The following is a 26,619-nucleotide window of genomic DNA, read 5'->3' on the forward strand; positions in this document are numbered from 1 at the left end:
TATTTAGATTGGGGATAAACATCAAAAAGATTAAAGTGGAAAAGGCAAGAGTTTAGAAAATAGTTTTTTAGAAACATCACTTGATATGTTTCCCTTTCTTTAAAAACAAAATATAAAGAATAAAGCTAATCGATAAAGTTTAGAAAAATCTCAAAAAACAATCATGATTCCATTCCAATATTAACCCTACATCTAATTTATTATTTGACATGACCAAAAATAGCTTATTCTGTTTAATTTCAAAGACAAATGTAATAGAGAACTAGTAAATAAGTAAAAGCATATATATTTAATATCCAAACTATACATAATTATTTTCTTTAGATATTTATGATGGCTTAAAAGCTTTATTACTAGGCCAATAAAAATGAGAATGCTGGCCCATATCTACAAAGTTCAAGTTAGAATATTTTAATATAATAGAGTTACAAATACTCGCATTCTGAATCAATGGTTTAGCTAGCCCAATAAATATAAGAATGAAATAATGAGTCAATTTCTATGTGCTATCCCTTACAGTACAAACATATCCCAACCCATTATTCACAAAATTAGTAGATACAACTCTGTCACTTCAGTAGAGCATTTAAAAAATTTTTTAAAAAGACAACAGTTTTCAAGTGACATAGTTTTAAACATGCTTTTTTTTTTTTCTTTCAGACAAATGGAAAAAAATGTCATAATCACCTGCAGATCAGGACATGCCTTTTGCAATGCTTGAATTTTCTCCTGAATCTCAATCAGTTTCTTTCTTTCTTCTTGCAATTGTTTTAGCTCTCTTTGTTGCTGCTGTAATTTAGCCTCATAAAATTTCTCTCTGTAATTAAATTGACATTATATTTGTGGACTACAATAAAACACGTTGAAGGTATTAAGCAATACGTAACACAATACCTAGCCTACTACTTTCTCTAAAACAGGCGCTAGAGGGCTGGAGATTTAGCTCAGTGGTGCCGCTGCCTGCCTCGAAAACACAGGTCCTGAATTCAATCCCCAGGACCGAAAAAAAAAAAAAAAACAGGCACTAGAGCCAGGTATAGTGGCACATGCCTGTGATTTCAGCACTCAGGAGGCTGAGGCAAGAAGATTGCTCCAAGTTCCAGGCTAGTCTGGGCTACAAAGTGAGTTCAAGGCCAGCCTGTCTCAAAAAACCAAAAACATAAAACAGGTACTAAATTTTTATTAAATCAAGTCAAAAAGCTTACCATACCTTGCCTTTTCATTTACTCTAGTATCTTTCTGTGTTTTATTGCTATTTCCTCTAGCTTTATTTGAATTTTGTTTGATTTCCACTTCTGGTGGGTAGACATCACCCAAATTCGGTGTACTGGCAGAGATAACTCCTTCAGCTGCATCATCATCCTGAAACACCATAATTATATTAAAACTATCTTGATACCTAAGACTATACAATTCACACCAAAATGCATTAGGCTATACAAATTTATATAAAATAATTAATGCAATAAAGCACACAATTTTGCTATAAACTAAATTTTATCTTCTTTCAATGGCAAGAAATGAAACTCTAAAACCAAAATGAGCACATTTAAAATCTGAGTTGCTAATTATTCAGTGCTATGGTTTAGCTATGGTTTGAGAATGTCCCTTAAGGGTTCTGTACTGAAATTTAAATCCCATTGTGAAGTATTTAAAGGATGCAAATTTAATCCCACTAGTGTTAAAGGTAGAACCTTTGGGAGGAGATCAGGAATGAGTATGGTCATCATCAGCAGAGAGCTCCCATAAGTGAACACCGGTGGCTTTGTATGAAAAAAGATGGCTATCAAAGGATACAGATACAAATACAAATGTATGATGCCCATTGCTTACTATGTGATGCCCTGCACCACCTGAGGACTCTGTAAGCCAGGAGGCCATCATCAGATGTGGGCCCTTCCACCACACCAGCACTGGGAGGTACATAAATTTATTTTCCCTATAGTTGCCCAGCCTCAGAATTTCATTAGAGTGATGTAAAACAGACTACCGATTACACTACACTGGAAAAAGAGCAGCACTATATAACAGCTGAGAAAAAGATAAAAAGGAATAACTTTAAAAGTTAAATCATTTTTGTTGCTCTAGACAGATTATACCTACTTTACTAAACTGTAAAAACCTAAGTAAGTCTATAGACTACATTAATGTATTAGTGAAAACATGAACATTTTCATATGTGTACATTGGTTTTAAAAATTTATGATTACCACTTCCAACTTCCCAACACTTTAGCAAGCTGAGGCAGGAGGATTGCAAGTTTAGGCCCAGCCTGGGCAATTTAGTGACCTTTTCTCAAAATAAAAAATGGCTTGGGTATATAGCTCAGTGAGAAGGTCCTAGGTTCAATCCCCCATACCAAAACGAAACAACAACAATAACAAAAAAAAAAAACCAAATACAACTTTACTGAATAAGACAACAAGGTTTTTCTTCTTTTACATCAAGTGAGTTAAGATCTCAGGCTCTGGTGGCAGGTGGTCTAAATTATCAATAGATCTATAACACTGGGCAATTAACACTTGTTAATCTGTTTACTGTCTACTTTATTGAGATGTTACAGAATCTACTTGGCATAGGCTAAGGTTATCAGCAAAAACAAAAACAAAACCAACAATCTGGCTTTGTATATAGAACTATACTGGAACACAGCTACAGTAATTTACATATTATGTCTATTTTGCACTGAGTTGTGACCAAAATACCTACTACCTCATCCTTATTAGAAAAAGTTTGCTGATGTCTGATGTACAATATAAAGTACTAATTCTTTAAAACTGGCATATAAGAAATAATGTAGGGCCAGGGATTTAGCTCAGTGGTTCCAGCGCCTGCCTCGTAAGCGCAAGGTCCTGAGTTTGATCCCGGTACCAAAAAAAAAAAAAAAAAAAAGAAAAGAAATAATGTAGGACTAGGGAGGTAGCTTGTGATAGAGTGCTTGCCTAGCATGTTCAAAGGCCTGGGTTCGATCCCTCCCACTACAAAAAAAGCATACTAGTTTAATTATATTGTACCAATACAGCTGTCAACACATACACACATTTTACAAGTATGTACCATTTGATAGTCTTTCCCCAAAGAAACATTCACTATTTACCTGCACCATAGCAACAAGATCTTGTAACTGTCGAAGTTTCTGTTTTGCAGCCATAAGTCTGTAGATCTTCTGTTCAAATTCTGCATCTTCTGGAGCCTCATCAACCAGACTGCTCCTATGACTAGATAACGAAGCTCCACTGACTACCTCCTCTTCTGCTTCTTCTTCTTCTTCTTCTTCCTCCTCATCATTTTCCCCTTGTGCTACATGGATCCCTTCATCTCCTTCTCTATTGTATCGACAATCTGCTAAAAACATATCATCCAGTCAATAATTTTTAAGTAAATTTAAGAGTATTAATGAAAGAAGATACACTTCATAAGAATGATATGGCAAAGCCTTTGAATACAATCATACCTAAAGAAGGCGGCATGTTTAGAGCCCTAAGGTTGGCAGCAGATCTGTTGTTTATTTCACAATTAGAATTGGCTGATCTCCCATCTCTATTATTAGAAACACACTGTGGATTACTATTACTATTTACTTCATTCCATGTGGCAGATACTTGTGGATTTCTGAAAGGAAGAAAACCTAAAGTTAAAAAAATCACCGGTTATCCCATTTAATTTCAAACTTTTAATAATCAGCTCCTACTTTTCATTAACTTTTACATGTGTTATTTATAAATTTATGAAGAACATCTGAGAAATCAAAATTACATCTAAAAATAAAGGAAAGAAAAATGCTAAACGAAATATTTCTTACAGTTTATTGTATGTGATAGCAAACTGACAACACGGCTATGTTCAGTACTTCCCTACTTTACCTTTATAGGACAAGGATGATTACACTGGGCAAAATAGTAGACTTATAGGAGAAAAGCTTAAAAGAAAAACAAATAATGAGCATTTTACTGAGGTTATCCTCCCCCCACCTCAACCACCAACACCACACTAAAGCTATTAGGTTAAGATGAATACACTGAAACACTTACAAAAAAGTTCTTACCGAATGTTAACAACAGGTTCAGAATTTTCACGCTCAGAATCATATTCTGACTCTTCAGTTTCATCTTTTGTGTTTTCATTTACAGCATCTGCCATCATATCTGATGTTTGCTCATAATAATGAACTAATTCTCTTAATTCATTCAATCTCTTTCGAACTTCATTTAGCTTCCTGATAAACGTATATTAACATCCATATTAGCAAAAACAAAAAAAACAGTTTTCATATAATAGCAAGCAGTACTTACACACATTCATTCATATTCTCATTCTCTCTCTCTCCCCCTCCCTCCCCCCAACCCTCTCTCTCTCTTCCCAGACCTTATCAAATATTGAGGGAATCTGACTATAAGGAAGTGAGTTTAATTTCAAGTATGACTTACTTGAAATCTTAGGACTTTATTTTATGTTGTTTTAGGGTCAAAAGCATGAACAATCTATTTCAATTTTAGTTATAAACATTAACAGGAGAAAACTCAAGGTCAAAAACATTTCTAGGCTTCTTCATGTGTATTAAAAGCATGAAGTAGGGCCTGGGATTTAGCTCAGTGGTTCCCCCACCTGCCTCGCAAGCGCAAGGTCCTGCGTTCAATCCCCGGTACCAAAAGCATGAAGTACTAATATTCAACTTAATTACCCTCTTAGGCAAATAAGACATTATACATATTTATAGGTTTCCAATCACCCACATAAAAAGAAATCTATAAAGCATATAATATTTTTAACCAAAATAATAACTAAGATTTCTGAGTTGTCTATTTATGTGCCAAGAAACACTAATACTTTTTTAGTTCCTAAAAACAAACTGAAATGTCACACTGTCTCAAGTAAATATGTACAATCAGTATGTATCAATTAAACGTATATTTTTTTTTAAAAACTTGAATAGGTATATTGTTACCCCTTTTTTGCATATGAGGGAACAGAGGGTTAGAAAGGTAAGTTATTGGTCCATAGTGACAAAGCCTTGCATGGTATAATTCCAGGGCTGTATGACTAGGGCCTGAGCCCTTTCATTTAAATAAGAAAAATTTTAACTACAACCTAGCTATTTCTGACCCTTTCTTTGGAAGACAAGAAAATAACAACAGTTTGCAAGTTACCTGTGTTACAGTATCATATTTCACTTTAACAACTCATAAAATGCACATATAACTCACCATACTCCTTTTCTAACATGTTTATCTTATTAAATAACCAGTTTCCCCCAAAATTCCAACACAAAGAAAAAAAACCCCAACTTTATCCCCATAGTTTAATTTTAATCTATGTGAACAAAGATTGTAAAGAATGTTTTACTGGAGTTTTTCAGTTGGATTTAGATGCCCTTCACGTTCACTCTCATTCTGAGAAACCAGAGAAGTGGCAGGATAAGGAACAGATGACGTAAGGCCATTATTGGACTCTCCATTGACAACTGGCGCCAAGCCTACAGAAGCAGAAGGGGCTGAACTTGTACTTCTCTGATCTGTACTCTTCTGTGGAGAAGCTGAAGAAGGCACAACTACAAAGAAAAAGGAAAGTTACCAAAGTTACCATAAACGAACATAGCAGCAACAGTTTGCACAGAAAATGAGAAACAAAAATTAAAAACATTAACGTCTTAAATTTTGCAGAATTAACTTTTTAAAAACTTAAAAATATATCCAGGCCGCTTATTTATTAATGTACTCCAAAACTAAACACATCAAAATACATGCAGAAAATAGATTTTTACTTCTTTCTTCAAGAGATTCTATTACTTTTTTTTTGTTTGATTTTTGAGACAAGGTATTGCTTTGTAGTTCAGGCTGGCCTTGAACTCACTATGTAGTCCAGGCTGGCCTTGAACTCACAGCAGTCCTTCTGCCTCAGCCTCCTGAGTGCTGGGATTACTGGCATGCACCATATTACTTCTACATTAGTATCACTGGGTTAAAAACAGGGAGGAGGACTGCAAGAATTATGATACTGCATATTGGAAAAATAAGAGTTCTCGGATAAATGTTAATTATTTCCTATCCACATATATCAGGTAAAGATATGCCTTCCAATATGGATGAAGAATCTTTGCACTTTTCCTCCTCTTAACTTCAAAACTATTGTCGTTTCTCTTTTTTAAAGGGACCATTATTGCTTGCTGCTTATGGCACAATTGCTGTAGCTGGTTTCCAGTAGTTAATGCTCTCCTGTTTTCCCACTGGGGAAAAGATCGGTAGTTGTGAGTAGGCAGTGTTAATTTCTTTACATGCATAAAACTGATCACAAGACTATAGGTACAACTTTTAAATTTTTAAGTTTTTCACAGTTGTCTCCCTCTGTTTGTAAAGGGATTCAAATTATACTCTAGAGGAGGAGAAAACTAGCAGAAATCAGGGAAAAGAAAGATGTATATTTCAGGGTCTTGCTATGTAATTCAGGCTGGCCACTCCTGACAATCCTCCTGCCTCAGCCTCCTGAGTGCTAGGATTACAGACATACATACACCACCTTGCTTGGCAGAAATGTGTAAGGTTTTTTTGAGGTGGCAGAGAAACAGAATGGGTGGAGAATAAAAAACAGGGACTCCAGAGATGATGTTTTTATCCTTTATCTTTTCTTTTTAGTATGAGAGTGATTGGAATGTTAAAGAATAATAACCAATTTGGGTTGCCCCTGTTGACTTCTATTTCCAGTGTTGAAGCCCTGTTACTAACTGTGTTAGTAAGTGGCAGGAACCATACTTGAGAGGGTTTTCGGATAGCAAGACTAGCAACTAGGTCTGACTTAGAATGGGTTGGGGTATAGCTCAGTGGTAAAGCACATGCCTAGCATGTACCAAGGCCTTGGGTTCCATCCCCAGGACCAAAAACACCGAAAAGAACTACAGCAAGTAGAATATCGATGCACTCTAAATCTGTTTCATAGTTTCGGGGTTTTTATTTTTGGAGAACTGAGATCAAACCCAGGACCTTCAAGCATGCTAGGCAAGTGCTCTACCTCTGAGCTACATTTTCGGCCCATAGATTTATTTTACCTTAGGGAAAAATCTGAATATTCTAAAAAGTGTAGCATTGTGTACAAATATCAAATAATTACCTCTTCTGCCACTTATTAAAATTCTACTAATTTTTCAAGGCCCAACTTTGCTCTTTCCCCTTTCTGAACAGATTTATTATCCACCTGGGTATTATCATATACTGGCTTATTTTAAAACTTCAAATTCAAGTTTTATCTCCCCATGAAAATTATAAATTTCTTGAAAATCTATTTATTCACTCATCAAATATTCTGTAACCATTATATACCAGAATATATACTTATATGTCCTCTATGCAATATTGCTGAACCAGATTTGCTTACATGATGAGTTATTCAGATGCTGATCTCGAAGTGTGTGAAGTTCTCCAAGCAATTTGTCCATTTTTTGTTTCTTTTCCTGTAGCACTCTCATTTTGCTAAAAAGTTGGACTTTCTCATCAGGTAAATGTTCGGAAACTGATGGATTCCTGCTCTGGAAAACCTCCCTAGTTAATGAAAGACTTTCTGCCTGTCTTCTGTTGTCAGGAACTGCTGGAGGCTTATTTTAAAAAGAAAAAAAAAATTAAGTCAAAGGGAATTAAAAACTGCTTTCTCATTTTAAAATTATTTTAAGTATAAATATCCCCCCCATTAAGTTTATTGGTACATTTTAGGTATAAAATACAGTTACCTACATCATTGGGGATCTTGTACCATTACATGAGTATCCTGGTTCTTATTTTTTTCCCCTTCGCCCACCCTCCCTTCATCCACTCCACCCTTCCCTATTTGCAAAGACTTTGTTTCCATTTTTTTCCTTTTCTCATATTTCTTTTCCCTTCTTTCTTTTCCCCTACCCCTCCCAATTCCCCTGCTCCTTTAGACCCTTTACTTCCTATTGCACAATATCAATTATACATTTTTAAAATTACAATATCAAGATCTAGGAGACATTACCACAGATTTTACAGAATTTAAAAGGATACAGAGAGCATATTACAAAAATCTGTTTTGAAATAAATTTGACAACTTCTAAGCAGTAACTTGGAAGACAAATTAATGAAACTAACCCTGGAGGAAATATAAAATTCGAATAGCACCTGTTAAAGAAAGTATATTCCTAGCTTGAAAACCTACCTATATGACAACAGCAGGCTCATATACATTTTAACTGATAAATTATATCAAACATTTAAAGTAGAAAAAAGAAGGAACACTTCTCCCCTCATTTCAGGAAATCAACATTCTGCTAATCCTAAAACTGGATAAAGATAATAGAAGAAAAAAGTATGAACATAGATAGAAATTTGTTTAACAAAACAAACTATTAGAAGTGAGATCTGGCAATATGTAGAAAGTGGTTTTATTATAGGGATGGCAGTGTTGGTTCAGCATTGGAAGATCCACCCCCAAAAGTCATCATTTTAACAGAGGAAAGGAAAAAGTCATATGATCCTGTCACTAGCTGGAGAAAAAGTACTGGACTAAATTCCACAGCTGTTCATGGTAAAAGCTATCAGGAGCCTAGAAGTAGAACAGAACCTTCTCAACAGATCAAAGACATGTACTCCATACTTCCAGCAAAATCGCCTTATATGAATAGAGAAACTACAATGCTTTCTCCCTAAGGTGGGGAACAAGGGCAGATATGCCTACTCTTCATATGTCCATTAAACTTTGAAACATAGGCCTAAACCAAAATAGTCTGGCAATAAAATGACACGATTAGGATAGGATTGGCAAGGTAGAAGCAAAATCTTTATATGCAGATGAAATGATCATCTACAGAGAAAATACTAAAGAAATCTCTAGGGGCCCCTAGAACTTGTATTTGAATTTAGCAGGATTAGAAAACACAAGGTATATATAAAAATTCAGGTCTGTGTATACTTGCTATAAATGAAGACTTGGATATTGAAATTTAAATTATGTAGGAGGGCGGAGGCGGCCACGAGGGGCGCAGACGCGCAACTTGTCTGCTCCATCGTTGGGTGAGAGCAGAGAGCGAGGCAGTTCCCCCCCCCCCCCCCCCGCGCTTGCTCCGGACGCCGCGGCCGCCTCTCGACCCTGCGACCCGCGGGCCGAGCTGGGGTGCCGGGGACCGGGTCGGGACGGGCTCGGAAACTTGGGGAGTCGTCACCGCCTCAGCACCCAGGTCGGGCCGTGGGTCTCCTGGGCTCGAAGATCCACCTCGCGCCGCGGCAGGACGAGAGCTCGAGGGGAGCTCGGCGCCCCGCGTCCCCGCCACCGCGCCTGGCTCACACGCGGGGCCTTGGGTCCCTTGCTCAGCTGCGTTCCTCTGCCATAGGACCTGCGAGAACTGACCGAAGATGAACCCCCAACAACAGCGCGTGGCCGCGATAGGGACCGACAAGGAGCTGTGCGACCTGCTGGACTTCAGTGCGATGTTTTCCCCATCTGTTAATAGTGGGAAAGCCAGACCTAGGACACTGGGAAGCAGTCAGTTCAGTGGATCAGAATTTAGAAGATGATGAAACACTTTCCACCTTTCTTTATGAAGCCAGAATTAACCTGATTATGTAAACCAGACAAACAGTAAACAATAAAGGAAGGACAAAGGAAAAGAAAACTATGGACCAATTTACCTCATGAACATATTGCATAAATCCTCAAAAAAAAAAGCAATTAAATTCTACTGTTCATAAAAGGAAAATCATAATCAAAACATACAGCTAAAATCATACTTAATGAAGGAATGACAGTTTTATTCCATGAACAAGAACAAAGCAAGAACGTCTACTCTTAACCTCTCTCCAGTTCAGTATTTTACTAGAAAATCCTGGTCAGCATTACTATGGCAACAAAAGGAAATAAAAGTGGAGGAGATTGGGAAAGAAGAAATAAAACTGTTTCCTTTGACAGACAACATGATTGTCCCAAAGAATCTTCAAAAACCTAGAGTTTAGCAAGGTCACAGGATATAAGATACACATACACACCCCCATCCCCATCCCAGTCTTAATTCTCTATACATTTGGCCCGCCATTTCTTGCGGTTCATTGTCTGCACATTCAACCAACCATGGATTAAAAGTATGTGAAAGAAACTGTGGCTGAACTAAGCATGTGTCTGAACTAAGCCCTTTGTTGTCATATTCCCTAGGGAATATAACAATTATTTATATAGCATTTATATTGTCTTAGGTATTATAACTGATATGGAGATGATTTAAAATATACAAGAGGATGTGTATAGGTTGTATACAAATACTGTGCCATTTTCAAAGGAACTTGAGTATCTGTGGATTTTGGTATTTGTGGAGTTTCCTGGAACCACTCTCTTGTGGATACTGAAAAACTACTGTCTAGCAATGTACAATAGGAACATTCATGGAATAATAAGTACTATTTACAGTAGTTCCAAAGGAACAGAAACTTAGGTATAAATATACATACCAAAAAATAAAAATAAAAAATATATATATAACATACATGTACACTTGATCTGTATGCTGAAATCTAAATAGTACTGAAGGAAATCAAAACAGACCTAAATGTAGAAGTATACTATGTTCATATAAAAACCGTCAGTCCTTCCCAATTTGATTTATAGATTTAATACAGTTCCAATAAAAACTCTAGCAGTATATGGGCACAGGGAATCTGACATCAAAATTTAGATGGAAATGTAAAGAAATTAGAATATTTAAAAATTTTGGAAAACAAGAATAAAAAAGGATTATACTTTGTGATTTTGATATAGTGTAATTTACAGGAAGTACTGCACTGTGAAGGGATACAGAAGTATTGTCCCCTGCCCTCCCCTCTTTTGACTCCTTTCTGTATTTTGGGGCATAGGACCGAGTACTAAACAACAAAACATGGTTGTCAGTCAAGCATGTCATTTCTAGAGAAACAAATGTAGATATATTCTCATCCAGAAAAGAAAATAAAAATAATTTGAAAGAAAAAAAAATAAAAATTATGTAGGAGTACAAAGGACCTAGAAAAGTAAAAAGAGAAAGGAAAAAAAAGTGTTGGAAGACGCTTAGTACCTAATTTTAAGACTTCTTCTAAAGCTATGGTAATCAAGGCAGTGTTGGTGTAAGGAAAGACATATAGATCATTGGAATCAAACAGAGAATCTAGAAATAGAACCACACATATATGTTCCACTGATTTTTGAAAGATTATTTAACATTAGCATTTTATAGAATATAAACTCAATTCAAGAGCCGAGGAAAAGACAGTGTTTTCAGCAAATGGCACTAGAACACCTAGTATTCATATATAAAAAATTAACCTCAACCCTTTATATCCATATATAAAAATAACTTGAAAGGATCTATGAAGCTAAATATGAAAGACTAAAACTATAAAACTTTAAGAAGAAATTATAAGGGAAAACGTTTATGAATTTAGGGTAGGCAAGAACTACCTAGGATACAAAAAACATGATGTATAAAAGAAAAAAATTGATAAGTGAGATTCCACCAAAATTTAGAACTTTAAATGACATCATTAAAATGAAAAGTAGTCCTTTAACAGACCATATTTACAATGCATATAACCTATGACCAGAATATATAAAGAACTCTTACAGCTCATTAATAGACAGCCCAATTAGAAAGTAGACACAGGGGCCAGGGATTTAGCTCAGTGGTTTCGCCACCTGCTGTGCAAGTGCAAGGACCCAAGTTCAATCCCCAGTACCAAAAACAAACAAACAAACAACAAAAACCAAAATAGACAAAAGATGATAGCCAGTACAGCACAAGGAAAGGTGTGCAACTCTAGAATCAGAAAAATACTAATCAGTACAATAATAAGATTGAATTATACACTCATTAGGGAGATGAAGTTTAAAGTTTTAAAAGCCTTGTCATGACTATTTCTTTTTGTTGGATTCTCCCCCTTTGCATTTAATTTGTCACACCCAACAGATTCATTCTGCTGGGTTTCCTGGGGTTGTGATCCTCACTGTCTTTTCCTAGGATTTTGTCTAAAATTTTTTGGAGTGCCGGTTTGGTACTCATGAAGTTGCTAAGGTGCTCTTTATCATGAAAGTATCTTATTTCTCCATCAATTTTGAAAGATAGTTTTGCAGGGTACATCAATCTGGGTTGGAGGCTGTTTTCCTTTAGGGCTTGAAATACATCACTCCAAGCTCTTCTTGCCTTGAGGGTTTGGGTTGAGAAGTCTGCTGTAATTCTGATGGGCTTTCCTTTGTATATGACTTGTTTCTTTTCTCTAACTGCTTGTAGAATTTTGTTCTTCTGTTGGGTTTCTGGAATCTTAACTATTATATGCCTATGTGTAGATTTTTTTTTGATCAAGGCTAGTTGGGAGTCCTATATGCCTCACTTATCTGTATGTCAAGCTCTTTTCCCATGCTTGGGAAGTTTTCTGCCATCACTTCTGTGAGCAGTTTTTTTATGTCATCTGCACTCTCTCCTCTTTCTTCATTGACTCCAATCAGTCTTATGTTATTCTTCTTTGCATCATCTAGCAGCTGCTGGATTGCTTTCTCGTGGTCCCTTAAAATTTTGAAGCAATTTTTCATTTCCTGGTCAATAATTGCAATCTTATCTTCTATATTTGAAATTCTGTCCTCACATTGGTTCATTCTGCTGCGCAGACTTTTGATGGAGTTTTTAATCTCCTGGAAATCTGTTTGTATCTGTTTTATGGATTCCATTTGTTTCCTATGTTGGGATTCCATCATGTTCCTCAGATCCTCTATTTTTTATCTGTGTCCTGTCTAGATTTATTAATCATGTCTTACACTATGGGCACAATCTTTGCTGTTATCTGGGAAATTATTTCTGATTTCATTTTTTCCAGATTCTCTTTTGTTGCCAGTTCAGGGGGATTCCGGGTGGTTGAGTATCAGATTGTTCCATCTCGTTTCCCTTTGGGGTTGTTGTAGGTGATCTGGAAGTCTGTTTTTGAGGCCTGTTTACTTGTCTTCTCATTTCTATGGGGGAGGGGCACCTTCCTGGGCACTGGGATTGGCTCACTTCCTCTGCCCTAGGAGAGGTGGAATGATGGCGGGGAGCCTCCTCCTGGGTGCTGGGATTGGCTCACCTCCTCTGCCCTAGGAGCAGTGGAATGGCAGCAAGAGAGCCTCCTCCTGGGCGCCAGTATAAATATTCTCTATAAGAGACATTTTGCCTAGGTTGCATTGATAGATAAATAGATGTCCTTTATATTTTAACAGGGTCTCACTAAATTGCTGAGACTGGGATCAAACTTGAGATCCTAATGCCTCAGACTCCCAGAGTGCTGGATTACTGGTATGCAGCACCATACCCAAATTCTCTCATTATCTTTTTAGAACCATAAACTTTAACTTCTAGCCCTGTATATGTTCCTCTCCTTTTTTTTTTTTTTTTTTGAGACAGGGTCTCACTATGTAGCTGTGCTTGAACTCATTATCAGCCCAGGCTGGCTTCAAATTCACAGTGGTCCACCTGCCTCAGCCTCCTGAATGCTGAGATTACAGGCATGCACCACTCTGCCCAGCTATTCTACCACTTTAAAAAAGGAATTATGAAATAGTTCAAGAATGCACTAGGGCTCAGGAAATCATATAATGAATATCTACCACTGAGCTTTTTCAAATTTTAACAATTTCCCACATTTGTATTTATTCATTTTTTTAAAGAAAATATAACATTAGAGAGATAGCTAAACGTCTGTACAAATCCTTCCCAAATCCCATTATCCTCTATAGAAGTAATCAAAATCTGAAATTAGATCATCTCTCATTTTTGTACATATATTTACTTAGTAACATGTTTATATATCCATAAAAATTATATGTATTTTTAAAAGTAAGCAGCATCTTTTTATTTATTCATTTTTGTGGTACTGGAAATTCAATCCAGGGCCTCATGAATGTGAGGCAAGCACTCTCCCCCTGAGCTACATCCGTAGGCCTAAGTATCCCTCTTAAACTTAGCCGTTTTCATTCATTAACTCTGGTTCATTTACTATAGTAACTGCTATATGGAATTTCACTCTACGTATCATAATTAATTCATTTTCCTTCATGAAATGAAAAAAAATGTATTATTTATTTCTGGTTTTTTGCTTTTGCTACTAACACAACAGTGCCGAAAGCATTCGCATACCTATCTCCTTGTAGACATCTAATATCATATTCTTTTATTTTCACTTGGTCAGAAAGAAGACATAAGACACTGCATCTTCAAGCACATTAATTTCCAATGGAGAAGTATTAATTTACCCTTCCTTATCCAAAGCTCACATATTATAAATTTGCATTTATATCATTATTTACAAAGTGCATGAAATTAAAACTTATTAACTCTCAAAGAAGCACTTTCATAAAATTGTTGGTAAAACTACTGTAAAATATTGCAAAGACACAGGCTTAATGTAAGTCTTAAAGGTTATGACTATTGGGCCGGGGATGTAGCTCAGTGGTGCCGCTACCCGGCTTACAAGCACAGGGTCCCGAGTTTGATCCCCGGTACCACCAAAAAAAAAAAAGAAAAGGTTATGACTATTTAGTTTCCTAGAGGAAAAAAGAACATATTATTTGGTAGCATACAAAAGGGAAATTCTGCTAATAATTTCAAAGTAAATCTCCTCTAACATGTGCTATGGAGCCCACCAGGCCTCATGACCATGACGGAGGAAGGGGGTCATTGCACTGACCAACCTTCAACCATTCTGTAGATGATAGTCATGCTCAATCATGTTTTGAGGACCACCATTTAGTTAATGCAGCTATAAACTCAACCATACTAAAAAAATTAAGTTACCTGAGAATCACGAAGTTGATTATGAAAACGCTGAATTAAATCATTCAATTCTTCATTTAGTTCAGATGTGATACTGACTCCTGATAAACTACCTGTAGTTTCTGCAACAACTGGAAAGAAAATTCACAATTATTCATTAATATAAATAAAATGCTTTTTTAGTTTCTGAGAAGCTTGACAATAAAACTCATCTAACATAATTTGAAACTAGTTAACCTTGTACCAGCTCTACAAAATGAATGTAATCATTATGTACTACAAACATGCACTAATACAAATAAAAATTTAAAAAAAGAAACTAACCCTCAGCTACTAAATAATTTTATTAGAAATTTCTATCTATCCTAAAAAAAAAGACAACTGCAAAACTCTAGTAGAGCGGTTCTTCTTTTTCTATTCCAGCATACAAGAGGGAATAGTATTCATCTCAATTAATAATCATGACTGATCGGATTGGGTGTAAAGCAGGTCTATTAGTCTGTTTTGGTTGAGGTTGTGCAAAGTGACAGGCTGAAAAGGAGCAGCTGATTCTCACATCTTAATTTCCAGCTCCTCCAATAAAATCAATACTATATAACAGAAGCTAGCAAAGTTTGCTTAAAGGTTCAGACAATAAACAGGTTAGGCTTTCTGGGAAACATAGTTTTGTCTCAACTACCCAACCCTGCCAAAAGAAGCCAACTCTGCCAAAAGCAACCATCAACAATACGTAAACACCATTTCACAGTGTACAGCAAAATTGTTTTTGCTGCCTACTTCTAGGGACCAAAATGTATAACAGACAAAGTGAATTAAGAAAATAATTGTTCAAAAGGAAGAGGGAACTACGGGGCAGGGGGAGGAGAAAAGAAGGAAAAAATGGAAGTGGGGCTTCTGTGTTAGATGAACGGAAGAGGGGAAGAGGGATTAAGGGAGGGGAGGGGAACAGAAAAAAAGAGGAATCAAGATACATCACGTACATGTACAAATTCCCTATGATGATGAATGTGATCATTATGTTTATCTAAATTGTACCAATAAAGTTAAAATTTTAAAAAATATGCAAACAAATGGAAATAGCTATATACTATACAACTTTGTTTCAGGCAGTGGGCTGAATCTATAGTTTGCTACCCCTGCAGTACAGCAGATAATTTACTGAAATAACTGCATATAAGTCATACTAAGAGACCATGGATTTTATCTTCTTCACTAAGAAAAAAAAAGGCCTCCTATTTCTAAAGCAGTTTTCTGATGACAATTTTGATAAGCTACTGCGCTACTGCCCAACCATCTCATCCTTATCACTTCTAACTCTCTAGTTCTAAAAGAAATACAGGCTATAAACTGCTTCCATTTTAAGAAAAATATTATCTTTTCCTGCTGAAAAAAGAGCTGACAGAATCCTATGGATCTAATCCAAATTCTACATGGAAAAGAAAGAAATTGAGAGTACAGATAACTAATATGCAACTCTGCAAATGGTGAAATGCTCTTTCCCATGACAATTACGTCTCTCCCTTATGCACCAGAATAAACACTATGATCCTGACTTTTCATCAATATTCTCCTACAAAATCTCTATAAAGAGTAACTGTTTTAAAATTATTAAGCCAAAATTATTTCTGTAATATACAGAATTCAAATTCAAAGTCCTATTTTATTCTTTTATTCCCGATCCATGATAGCATATTTTTAAAAAAGAGATTATTTACTTTTTGTAAAGTTCAGTTAGAATTTCAAAGACCCCTGACCTAGAATTCAAGAGCTCCAATTCTACCAAAATTCTATACAAACCTAGGCAAGTCGGAAACTGAATTTCTTCTCTATAATACAGGAGTAAGAATAAAGTCTTTCCATACTAACCTACAATTCTATGTTGATCACATGATGATATAAATGTACACATTTGAGATTAATATAATTACTAAAGGAAAGTCTTTAAAATCTAATAATTGAAGCTGGAAAATGTTTAAATGGTTAGTCCTTATCAAACTGATATTAGTCTTTATGTTAAAATATTTTCATTATTTTTCCTTAATTACCTATTTCCTAAAAATAACTTCTAATGGTTCTTTAGATTATATATGGAAAAAATGATGACAAAACCCAGTAATTATTAGTATATCTAACTCTATCATATTTCAAAAGAGTAAGTTACCTGAAGGTCATAAAATTGCTTATGAAACTATAAAATTAAAGAAGCTTTATCAGTGATCAGACAGCTGAGCCAGTAGGCTTAGACAAGGGTGAACTGGCCCAGGTCTGAAATGGAGCAGGTCAAAACTCCCATGCTGATCACAAGTAGATAAATTATTAGTAGAATCTAAGACAGCAACAGACTATTAGAAAACATAAATTAAAACATAGCTGCTGGAAGGGTGTGTCATAAACTCCTATCATTTTGTACCATAAATATACACAATTATTTTTTGTCTGTTAAAAATAAAAAAAAAGCCTTGAGTTTTAATAAGTAGTAATCTTATTTTTAACATAATTAAAAATTAAAACATAGGCTGAAGATGAGATATTCTATAAAATAAGGCCCAAAACTAAACAATTCAACCATTTTTCACCTAAATAATACATAGCTATGAGGGAAAGAAGAAAATAAGAAATGACCATTTCTGAATCTCAGAAAAACTGAAAAAAATATACTATAGCTCAAAAGTACTAATACATAAAATTGGATACCTAATTCAGATAGCAAGAGCTACAACTAACACTGAATGCTAAAGATGCTCTCTAAAGTTATGGCCTCAGTTAAGGTTCTTAACCCTTTCTTGGGAAGCAAGCAAAGAAAATCCTAGTTGAATAAAACACAAAAAAATGGTAATACAGTATCAAGAGCCCTATCAGTCTAAGGCTCAAAAACAGAACTACAACCTGTCCCTTTTACTTCGTTAGGGTACACTGTACTAGAAAAGAGGGCAAGCTGTCTGTCTGCTCAGTACAATATGATGGCCAGTGGTTTATCCCTGCAATCTTTCTGCATAACCAGAGAAAAGCAAAGGACACGGTAAGCCTCATATGCAGGTTTCTAAACTAGTCAGAATCATGATATGATTACATAATAACAGCATCCACCTTGCAATATAATGACTTGAGCCCTGCCCATAAAAATATTTTCAGAGTGTGACATACCAGAATCATCCATTACAGCAACAGCTTGCTCTGCTTTATGCTGCAGAGCTAGAAGAGCAGCCTGTCGCCCCTGCAGAGCTCGAAGTTGCTCCTGTTGTTGTAACATCCTTTTTAACAAATCATGTTGTTTCTTCAAATTTTCTATCTCTTCCATAGGCTCCTGTTCAGGATCTCTGCCCTGAAAAGTAAGACCAGTAATACTTATATCTGATTATTAAAATCCATGTTCCTGATTTAACTACCAACAAAAAGTACATACACAGATAATAAACTAGTATTAAATATACAACCTTAGACAGAATTTTAGTAGATTTGAAGAAAAAGAATAGAATGACACAGAGATAGCTTGCCACATTAAGTTAGGTCATTTCACAGTAAAAGATCATAAGCAATGGCTTAAAATGAAGAACTTAAAAAAGAAAAAAGATATACAAAATGGAAGGTAAGTCTAACAGAACAAAAGGAGCTTCACACGAATACACAGAAAAATATGAGGCCCTATAGAAAATCCAGGCCCTACAGAAAAGCAGGAGCAGATTATACTGGGTGAATACCTTGAAAGTCTCATTAAAAGATCAAACTAAGAAACTTTCGACCTCATTCCTTAAAGTGATGTTAAAAACACAAAAACACAACAAAACAAGCAAAAATCCCAGAAATCAAATAAACCCTTCAACTTCTAGCCAAGAATAAAAATTTTAAAAATGCATTTTAACATTTGGCATTATATAAAAAACTTTTATATACTACTATGTATGTAACAATGATGAAAATTTTATACTTTTTACCATAAATGTCATTACTATTTTTACTCCTCAATTATGTGGATCCAGCTGAGTGTGAGGACACAAAATAGAAGTAAATATTTTCAAATTCCCTCAAGATACTAGGAAGTTATTACCCTGTCTAGAAGTAACAGATTAAAGTCATCACTTACAAGAAATGCTCAAATTTTAAATGTGTATTTTAAAACTATTCTAAATGTCATTCAACAAGAAAAAAGAAGTCAACTCAAGACACAAATTTAAACACAACTTGAAAACAATAAATTACAAGCTAAATTATGCATGAAATATTTTCAGAACTGATATACCATTTAAAAAAAATTTTTTTTTGGTACCGGAGTTCAAACTCAGGTCCTTGCGCTTGTGGGACAGGCAGAGGAACCACTGAGCTAAATCCCCGACCCAAGATTTTTTTAATTTAAGGTCTATGGGTATGACAGTGGTAAAATGCCTGCCTGGCATTTGCAAGGCCACACACAAAAAAATTACTCAATACATAAAATACTCTCCTTTGTTCTACTTAAATCAATTTTAAATTTTCACTGGTAACTTTTTCATTGCAGTTATATAAATTTTCAGTGAATGATTCCTGCCCAAAATTACTAAGGAGAGTAAAAAAAGTTCAATGATTTCCTTCGAAATAAAAATGCACTGATCTACTTTCCCTATACTGTGTGTAAGCATGACAACATTTTACACTGTGACTTGAAAATTAAAAAGTTAGTAAGTGAACAAAAAAATCACATGCACAGAGTTAAGTACTGAAAGTTAAAATGAAATAGGAAGATTATGCTGAGAGTATGTGATGTAAATTCGAGCCAGGGCCTTATCTACATATCCTGGACTATCTCTAGACTTCATGAACATGACAAAAAAATAACCTACTACCTTGGCTAATAAACTATATGCTGAAGGTTTCTCTGTTGTCATAAATTTTTAATAAGCTGAAACCTATTCAAGCTACTACTGTTTATTCAGTTTTCTTCCACCCTACACAAGTAGAGTTAACTATACAAGTAGAGTTATCTTATTATCACCTATATCTCTATCTATCCCTGTCCAAATTCAACTTTTCAGTTCTGGCTTATTTCAAGACTGTTTACATCTTGGAAAAAAACTGAAGAGGTAGGGATAACTATTAATATCTAACCCTCTCAAATTTGATGAAAAATAATCTTGTAATAATTTCATGAAAGTCATTGGTAAAATGTAAAACCAGATCAAAATAGGCACAGTTGCTCAAAGGACCAACTCAGAGAAATGTCTCCAGGCTGATAGCAATCAACACATATGCCTACACCTTTGGGAAAGTGTAAGTGATAATTTATACTGCAAATAAAAATCATCTGCAAATAAGACAACTAAAGAATGCTTATTTCCACCTAATCTGTAATCCTCTCACCTCCTCAAAATAGTTTAGACTCTAGGTAATATTCAAGCTATGTAGTTTTTCAAAGTTTACTCAACAACTTATTACAAATATTTTGCCCTTTAAAAAGCAAACTTTAAAAAATCTTTAATCGTTAACAGCATTTATTTGCAAAAGTATGACACCCTAATTACAGAGAACGCTATTTATTTGTTAAAATAAATCTTGTTCAGATTTTTCACAAACCGAACAGTGAATTCCCAACAATTTTTAAATTAGTGGAGTTTTACTGCTTCTTAGTAACTTTTACATCCATATAAATAGCATTTCAGACTAATACTTAGAAAAGCTAAGCCAAGGGAGAAGGTAAGGACTATGATCAAATACAAAGGAAGGGAAGGTGAGAAAATGGAAATAAAAACATCTAGAAATAAGATGGCCACAAGATGCTATTTGGAACAGAGATCCAAAAAAGAAGCCAGGAGTACACCCATCCTTCAAACACTTTAAAACATTTTTGGGTCACCATAACCAACTACATTTTTAGTTTGCAGATTTAAAAAAAAGTAAGTTAGGCTCAAAATCGCAAGTTGCATATATATAAAATAATCAAATTTTAGGAAACCTTACATCTTCCTTTCCTCTGAAACTGGGGTTCCCCAGTAATTATTCATAGATCCAAACATACTTCTACAATATCTACAGTTAAAGACAATATGTACTCCAAATTTTTTGTGAAAGATGAGAAGATGAAGATACAATCCCAAAGAAGTAAAGCTATAATTTATCCAGCGTTACAGGCAAATTCAGGTTCCTAATCTCCTGTTTAGTACTCTTTAAAATATACTGTCTGCCCCAAAATTATGTGCTTGGGTTCTAAATACAAAAATACAGGACACCATCTCTAAAGAAGCATAGCTGGTTAGAGACAAGGCTAGTTCACATAAAATAATTAGAAATGATTAAACTAATAGCAAAAAAAAAAAAAGCATGAGTACTTGTTGAAGACTTCTTTTGTAAAATTACACAAAATGTCATTACATCTATAAAATATTCCATCAAGTGGAATCTGCCTTTATAGGAAGTGTGAGAATATCAACCTCTTCTTATCAAGCTGCAAATAGCAAGGCTGTTGTCAGCTCTGAAAACATCTAAGACCTCAACTTCTTTTATTTTGACAGGATTCTAAGGAGGGAATGGGGAAAGGGTGATGAGAATTACAGATTTTGTATAGCAGAAAAAAAAAGGCCAGTGGTGGGAATCAAGGTTTTTTCCTAACAACTTCAAATGGTTTTATGAATTGACTACTAATAAAATTACATTGTGATGTTCTAAAAAAATCAATGAAGAGAGCTAGATTGTAATAAACGTCAACAATTTCAAGAAAGAATAATATTCATTTCTAAGGATACGTTTTAAAGGAAACTAAAAAAAGAAAAGGATTTTTTAAGCAAATATAACATATTAGGAAACAAGTAGATCTGGCAAAAATTATGCTGTACTGTCAACTCTGTAAGTTTTGTCACTATTTAGAAGGATTAAAGAGACGAAAAATTTCAGAAGATACCTATTATACTTCATGTTCACTTTCTCCCCTCCAAGGCTACTAGCTTTTAAAAATAACCAGCTATTTTGTTTTTCTATTGAACTGGGGTACCTTCTGCTTAATACTATATAATAAGATCCTCAAAAAAGATTTTAGAATGTGTCCTCAATTTCTTGTGCAAGCCAGAAAAAAACCAAAACCACAAACTCCCAAAATATCTAGAGGTTTAGTCATTTTTCAACAGTCACAAAAAGAAAATATAAAATTTTGACAAAATACAAAAGAATGATCAATTCCAGATCATAAACTCATAATAAAACATGAGCTATAGATTCCTATCTATACTCAACTGTTAAAATAGTACCTCATTCTTGCCAACAGGATCTAAACACTTTCACAAAAACTATTTTATCCAAACTGTTATAAACAGAAGTACACAAATAGTTCTTTCAATTTATCTTGAATGCCTTTATACATAGTCATGAAAAATTAAAAGAAAGGACAAACACTGAAGGAATCCAGCAAAAAAAATTCAAACACGCCAACTGGATAATTATTTTTCTAAAAAAAAAAAAAAGGAAAAGGTTTTCAACAGCAACAAAAACATAAGCCAAAAAAAAAAAAGACCAAAAAAAAAGTATAAAAATATTTCATTCTTACAAAGATAGGAAAGCTAATACCTTGCTCTATTTTTTCTTTAAAATAAGTATAATCGTGTTCAGATTTTTCACAAACCCAACAGTGAATTCCCAACAATTTTTTAAATTAGTGGAGTTTTACTGAACATAAGAAACAAGAGTAAAAAGTTTTATTTTAATGCATGCACACTAATATCAGAAACAAAAGGCAACTGACTGATGGTCCAGACTTCAGAATGTGTTATACAGTTTGACAGCAAAAAAGGAATGAAATTATGTTTCAAGTCCTCTGTTAAATTATCTTTCACATCCTTTGTTTTTAAAGTAAATTAAAATAAGCTGCAACATATAATCCATAAAGCAGAAAGAAACAAAAACAGTAAGGGACAGGATTTTACTAAAGCAAATTTCAATATAGTAATTAACCACGTTAATAATTTATATATTTAGAGTGATAGCTATAACAACAAAAAAGCAAATAAGAAATAGGAAAGATGAACAAAAGAAATGGTCATTTAGACTTCCCAAGTTAATATTATGAAGTATACCTTTGAGGGAAATCCACGTTTTCGGCTATATTTTCTATTAGGCCTCAGTTCCCTGTCATTCTGAGGAGGTCTGTCACCTTTCCCTTTTGGACTTGTAGTAACGTCAATGTCTGAAACCTGTTCTTGTGAGGCTGAATTCCCTAGTTTGTCCTCAATGTACAGCCGAATTCTCAGTCTAAAAGATGCCTCCTTTATTAAATAGTGTAGCACATTAATTTCTTAACAAAACTCCTGTTTAACATATAAGCCAGTCTTTTAATAAACACAAAACTTTCCCAATCCCTCCTTCTTAAAAAAAAAGTTAATCCACTCCCACCCCAAGTGGCAGCAAAATCAGACTTTTAAATTTCTATAGGATAAATTGTTGCTTATTAAGTATCATATTCAAGGTAACTTCCAAGCTATATAAAATGGCTAATGTATATTTTAACATTTATTCTGCTACATACTAATAATAAATTTCCATAATGATTTTATGTTATTATGAAAAATTTTCATCATGGCGAACACTTTAGATACTAGTGTGTAAGTTATAATAATCAGCTAGACCATTTCCCACCCCTTCCCAACAAATTCCTTTACCCACATTGCCCTAACCCTTTCATTTTTGCTGATATATAAGGAATAAATTATTCTCAACACCACTGTAACTAAAAAGACAAGTTCCCCCACAGTAGAATCCACTCTTCAACAACTGTATGGATCAAGCCCTCTGAGTATTTCCTGGTGAAAATAAGGTAGAGAAAAAAAAAATTCAAATTATCTCTTCCAACTAGAAGGGTCATGGAAGCAAAAGGAGGTAGATAAACTATACAGGTCAATACTAAAAGGAAACAAACCCTCAAGTTCCTAATACTGAACAGTATTATTAATAACAACCTTCAAAAAACAAAGTGACATACACGGTTATCCTTTAAAAAGAAAAGCCTTTTTGGTAATAAGTTTTAAAGTTGACTAATGCAAATGCATGGTTATGGTTACACTTCTTAAAATAAAGATGGTTAAAAGCATACTAGCTTTGAAGTACACTAACTTCTATAAGCTGTTTATTTTATAAATCTCATCAAAAATTCTGAAATTATTTTCCCAAAGGATATTATTTTCATAAATTTCATTTTGCAATTAGAAATCTCAGAATTTTTCTCACTGCAAATACAAATGTAAATGGTATCCTGTACTATTTACTAGTCTTTATCTCATTTTTCAATCATTTGGTTTTGCTACAGTGTGAGACTATAGCCTGAGAAATGAAAATCCCAGTACCTTTAAAATGAGTCTTCAGTGGCAAATGAATAGATTTCTCTAATACACTTTATGTTCAGCAATCACCAGTATCATCAATGATTACTAATGGCCCTAATAGTTGCAGTGAATTTTACTTTCCCAATGCTTCTCAAAATTAGTAAAGCTGTTTGACAAAACTAGAAAAACATTTCTGTAAACTGAGTTCAAAAACTATTAAATTTTCAATTCAATCATTAAAACTTTTTAATGTTAATAAATAAAACACAATTTCCATGTTTGAAAATACATACAGCATTAACAATTTGAGGGTTTCTTCCCTGGAATATACTTTCATTACGGAATGCCTAAAAAATATCATCTTTTTGAAAAATGGGAAGAAAGTTTAAATCTTCATTTCTATTACTTTAATTACCAAAAAGCTGCTTACCGTGGTATCTGAAGCCTCAGACTGCACATCTATGTTTAGCGATGTGCTCTCAGCTACAGAACCAGATCCCACAGCTGAATCTATAGTCCGAACATCCTCCTCATTTTCTCTAGCCTGAAATATTTCAGTGGTATAAATCATACAACTATTAAAAAGGGGCAATAAAATGTTATAATGGATGGCACGAATTCTTGAGAATGTTATGTCCTCTGGGGTGCCATTAGGAATGTCATCAGTGTATCTACAGATATACTACAAAAATAATGTGTTATTAAAAAGTCCAAAACTTACAAGGATTTTTTGGAGAAATTTCATGTATGATTTTTCTTGTTCTTTAAGGTGATCTATTAGATGAGTAAGATGCTCAACATTAGCAGATCTTTCATTTTTCTCTACAAGATCTTCTCGCATGGAACTGGCTTTAGTAATATAGTCACGAATTTGAACAAGCCTGCTTACAATCTGCAGAGCAAATGTAAAACAGAAAACTAAGAGGAGGGCATACGTGGTGCACCCCTATAAATTGAGCACTCTGGGAGGCTGAGGCAGGAGACCACCTTCAAATTGAAGCCCAACCTGGGCAACCTAGTGACTTTGTAAGGCCTTGTTTCAAAAAAAAAAAAGGCTAGGCAAGTAGCTCAGGCCCTGGGTTCAATCTCTAGTACAAAAAAAGGAAAGAAGAGGGGAAAAAAGGGAGGAAGGGAGGGGAGGGGAGAAACAAATATTAAACATGATGGTACACAAGATGTAAAACTGAGCATAATTAAATAGCAACAATTTTACAGATTTTTATTTCAACAAGAATAACCCCAAATACATCTAGGTTTACCGTGTAGATTCATACATGCAAAAAACCTGAAACAAACTTAGATTTTAATCAAAATATAAATGTCAATCCTAAAAACTCCAACTAGAATCAATTTAAAAATAAATTTCAAAATTACTTTAACACATTATCTGAAAAATTTTATTTGTAAAACAAACTGGATACCAAACTATTTTAATATAAATTTTCCTTCTAATATTTACATATTTCCTTATAATTAAAAGTACTACACTTTTGAAAATACATAAGGAACAGTATCACCATTTAAAAAATTTCTTACAAAAATCTATTGCTTTTTTAATAAAATGGCGTATTACTCAGCCATTAAAAATGAGAAATTAGACATTTACAGCTAAATGGATGCACATTGAGGCGATACTCTTAAGTGAACTAAATAGGACACACGTGTAAATACTGAATAGTTTCTTTAGTGTGAGAAACTGAAAGTGTAAATAAGGACTAAAAGGTACAATAGATAATGTGAAATAGGAAGAAAAAGGGCAAAGGGGAAGGGGAAGTGACAGGGGTAGGGGAAAGGAAAAAAGGGAATGGAATTAATATAAGAAAATGGAAAACTGGAAACAAAGTCTTTGTAAATAGGGAGGGATGCAGGGGTTGAAGGGAGGGCTGGGGAAGGGGGAAAAATAAGAACCAAGAGATATTATGTAAAGGTGCAAATTTCCAATGATGAATGTCATTATATTGTATACCTAAAATGTACCAATGATTAAAATGAATAATTGATAATGTGAAATAGGAAGAAAAGGTCCAAAAGGGTAGGGGAAGTGGGAGGGGTAGAGAAAAGGAAAGAAGGGAAAGGAAAAATTATGAGAAATGGAAACAAAGTCTTTGTAAATAGGGAAGGGTGGAGAGGGTGAAGGGAGGGCAGGGAATGGGGAAAAAATAAGAACCAAGATACATCATGTAATGGGAACATCAAGTTCCCAATGTAACATACTGTATACCTAAAATGCACTAATAAAAGAATTTAAGGAGAAAAAAAAAATCTATTGCTTTTGGGCCAGGGATTTAGCTCAGCGGTTCCGCCGCCTGCCCTGCAAGTGGAAGGACCCGAGTTCAATCCCCGGTACCAAAAAAAAAAAAAAATCTATTGCTTTTAATCCCCACTTACTAAAATTTAGCAATACAGTATTTGGTAAATAAAAGAAACCTTAATGAATTTGAATACACCATTTCTCCAATCATTTGGGATTTTTTTAAAAAATCTATTTTAAATAAACCTGGTAGATTAATGAAGAGGGCCAAGAAAATACTTTACTTATATGTAAATAAAATTCCTATATGTATAACCTAATATAATCTTAAAATCTTAATG

General features: G+C 34.5%; 1 protein-coding gene across 35 annotated transcripts in view; it reads right to left on the reverse strand.

The window, feature by feature from the left end:
• The window catches only part of Pcm1 (pericentriolar material 1), a 107,367-nt gene that overhangs the window by 66,508 nt on the left and 14,240 nt on the right, over positions 1-26,619 (reverse strand). For 11 of the 35 annotated variants that reach the window (XM_087217164.1, XM_021265081.2, XM_087217158.1 and 8 more), the window contains 12 exons: positions 24,749-24,919; positions 24,458-24,571; positions 22,786-22,974; positions 17,900-18,077; positions 14,777-14,886; positions 7,366-7,582; positions 5,344-5,548; positions 4,046-4,216; positions 3,455-3,612; positions 3,098-3,345; positions 1,211-1,362; positions 688-817 (listed from right to left, as the gene is read on the reverse strand). In XM_087217164.1, the coding sequence (XP_087073290.1) occupies positions 688-817; positions 1,211-1,362; positions 3,098-3,345; positions 3,455-3,612; positions 4,046-4,216; positions 5,344-5,548; positions 7,366-7,582; positions 14,777-14,886; positions 17,900-18,077; positions 22,786-22,974; positions 24,458-24,571; positions 24,749-24,919 (2,043 nt within the window). The remainder of the gene's footprint in view (positions 1-687; positions 818-1,210; positions 1,363-3,097; positions 3,346-3,454; positions 3,613-4,045; positions 4,217-5,343; positions 5,549-7,365; positions 7,583-14,776; positions 14,887-17,899; positions 18,078-22,785; positions 22,975-24,457; positions 24,572-24,748; positions 24,920-26,619) is intronic. The other 24 variants (XM_087217165.1, XM_087217163.1, XM_021265079.2 and 21 more) reach the window with 7 other exon arrangements.

Source organism: Heterocephalus glaber, unplaced genomic scaffold, assembly GCF_053883595.1.
Source record: "Heterocephalus glaber isolate CG9 unplaced genomic scaffold, H.glaber_assembly_v1.0 deba00001461, whole genome shotgun sequence".
NCBI lineage: Eukaryota > Metazoa > Chordata > Mammalia > Rodentia > Bathyergidae > Heterocephalus > Heterocephalus glaber.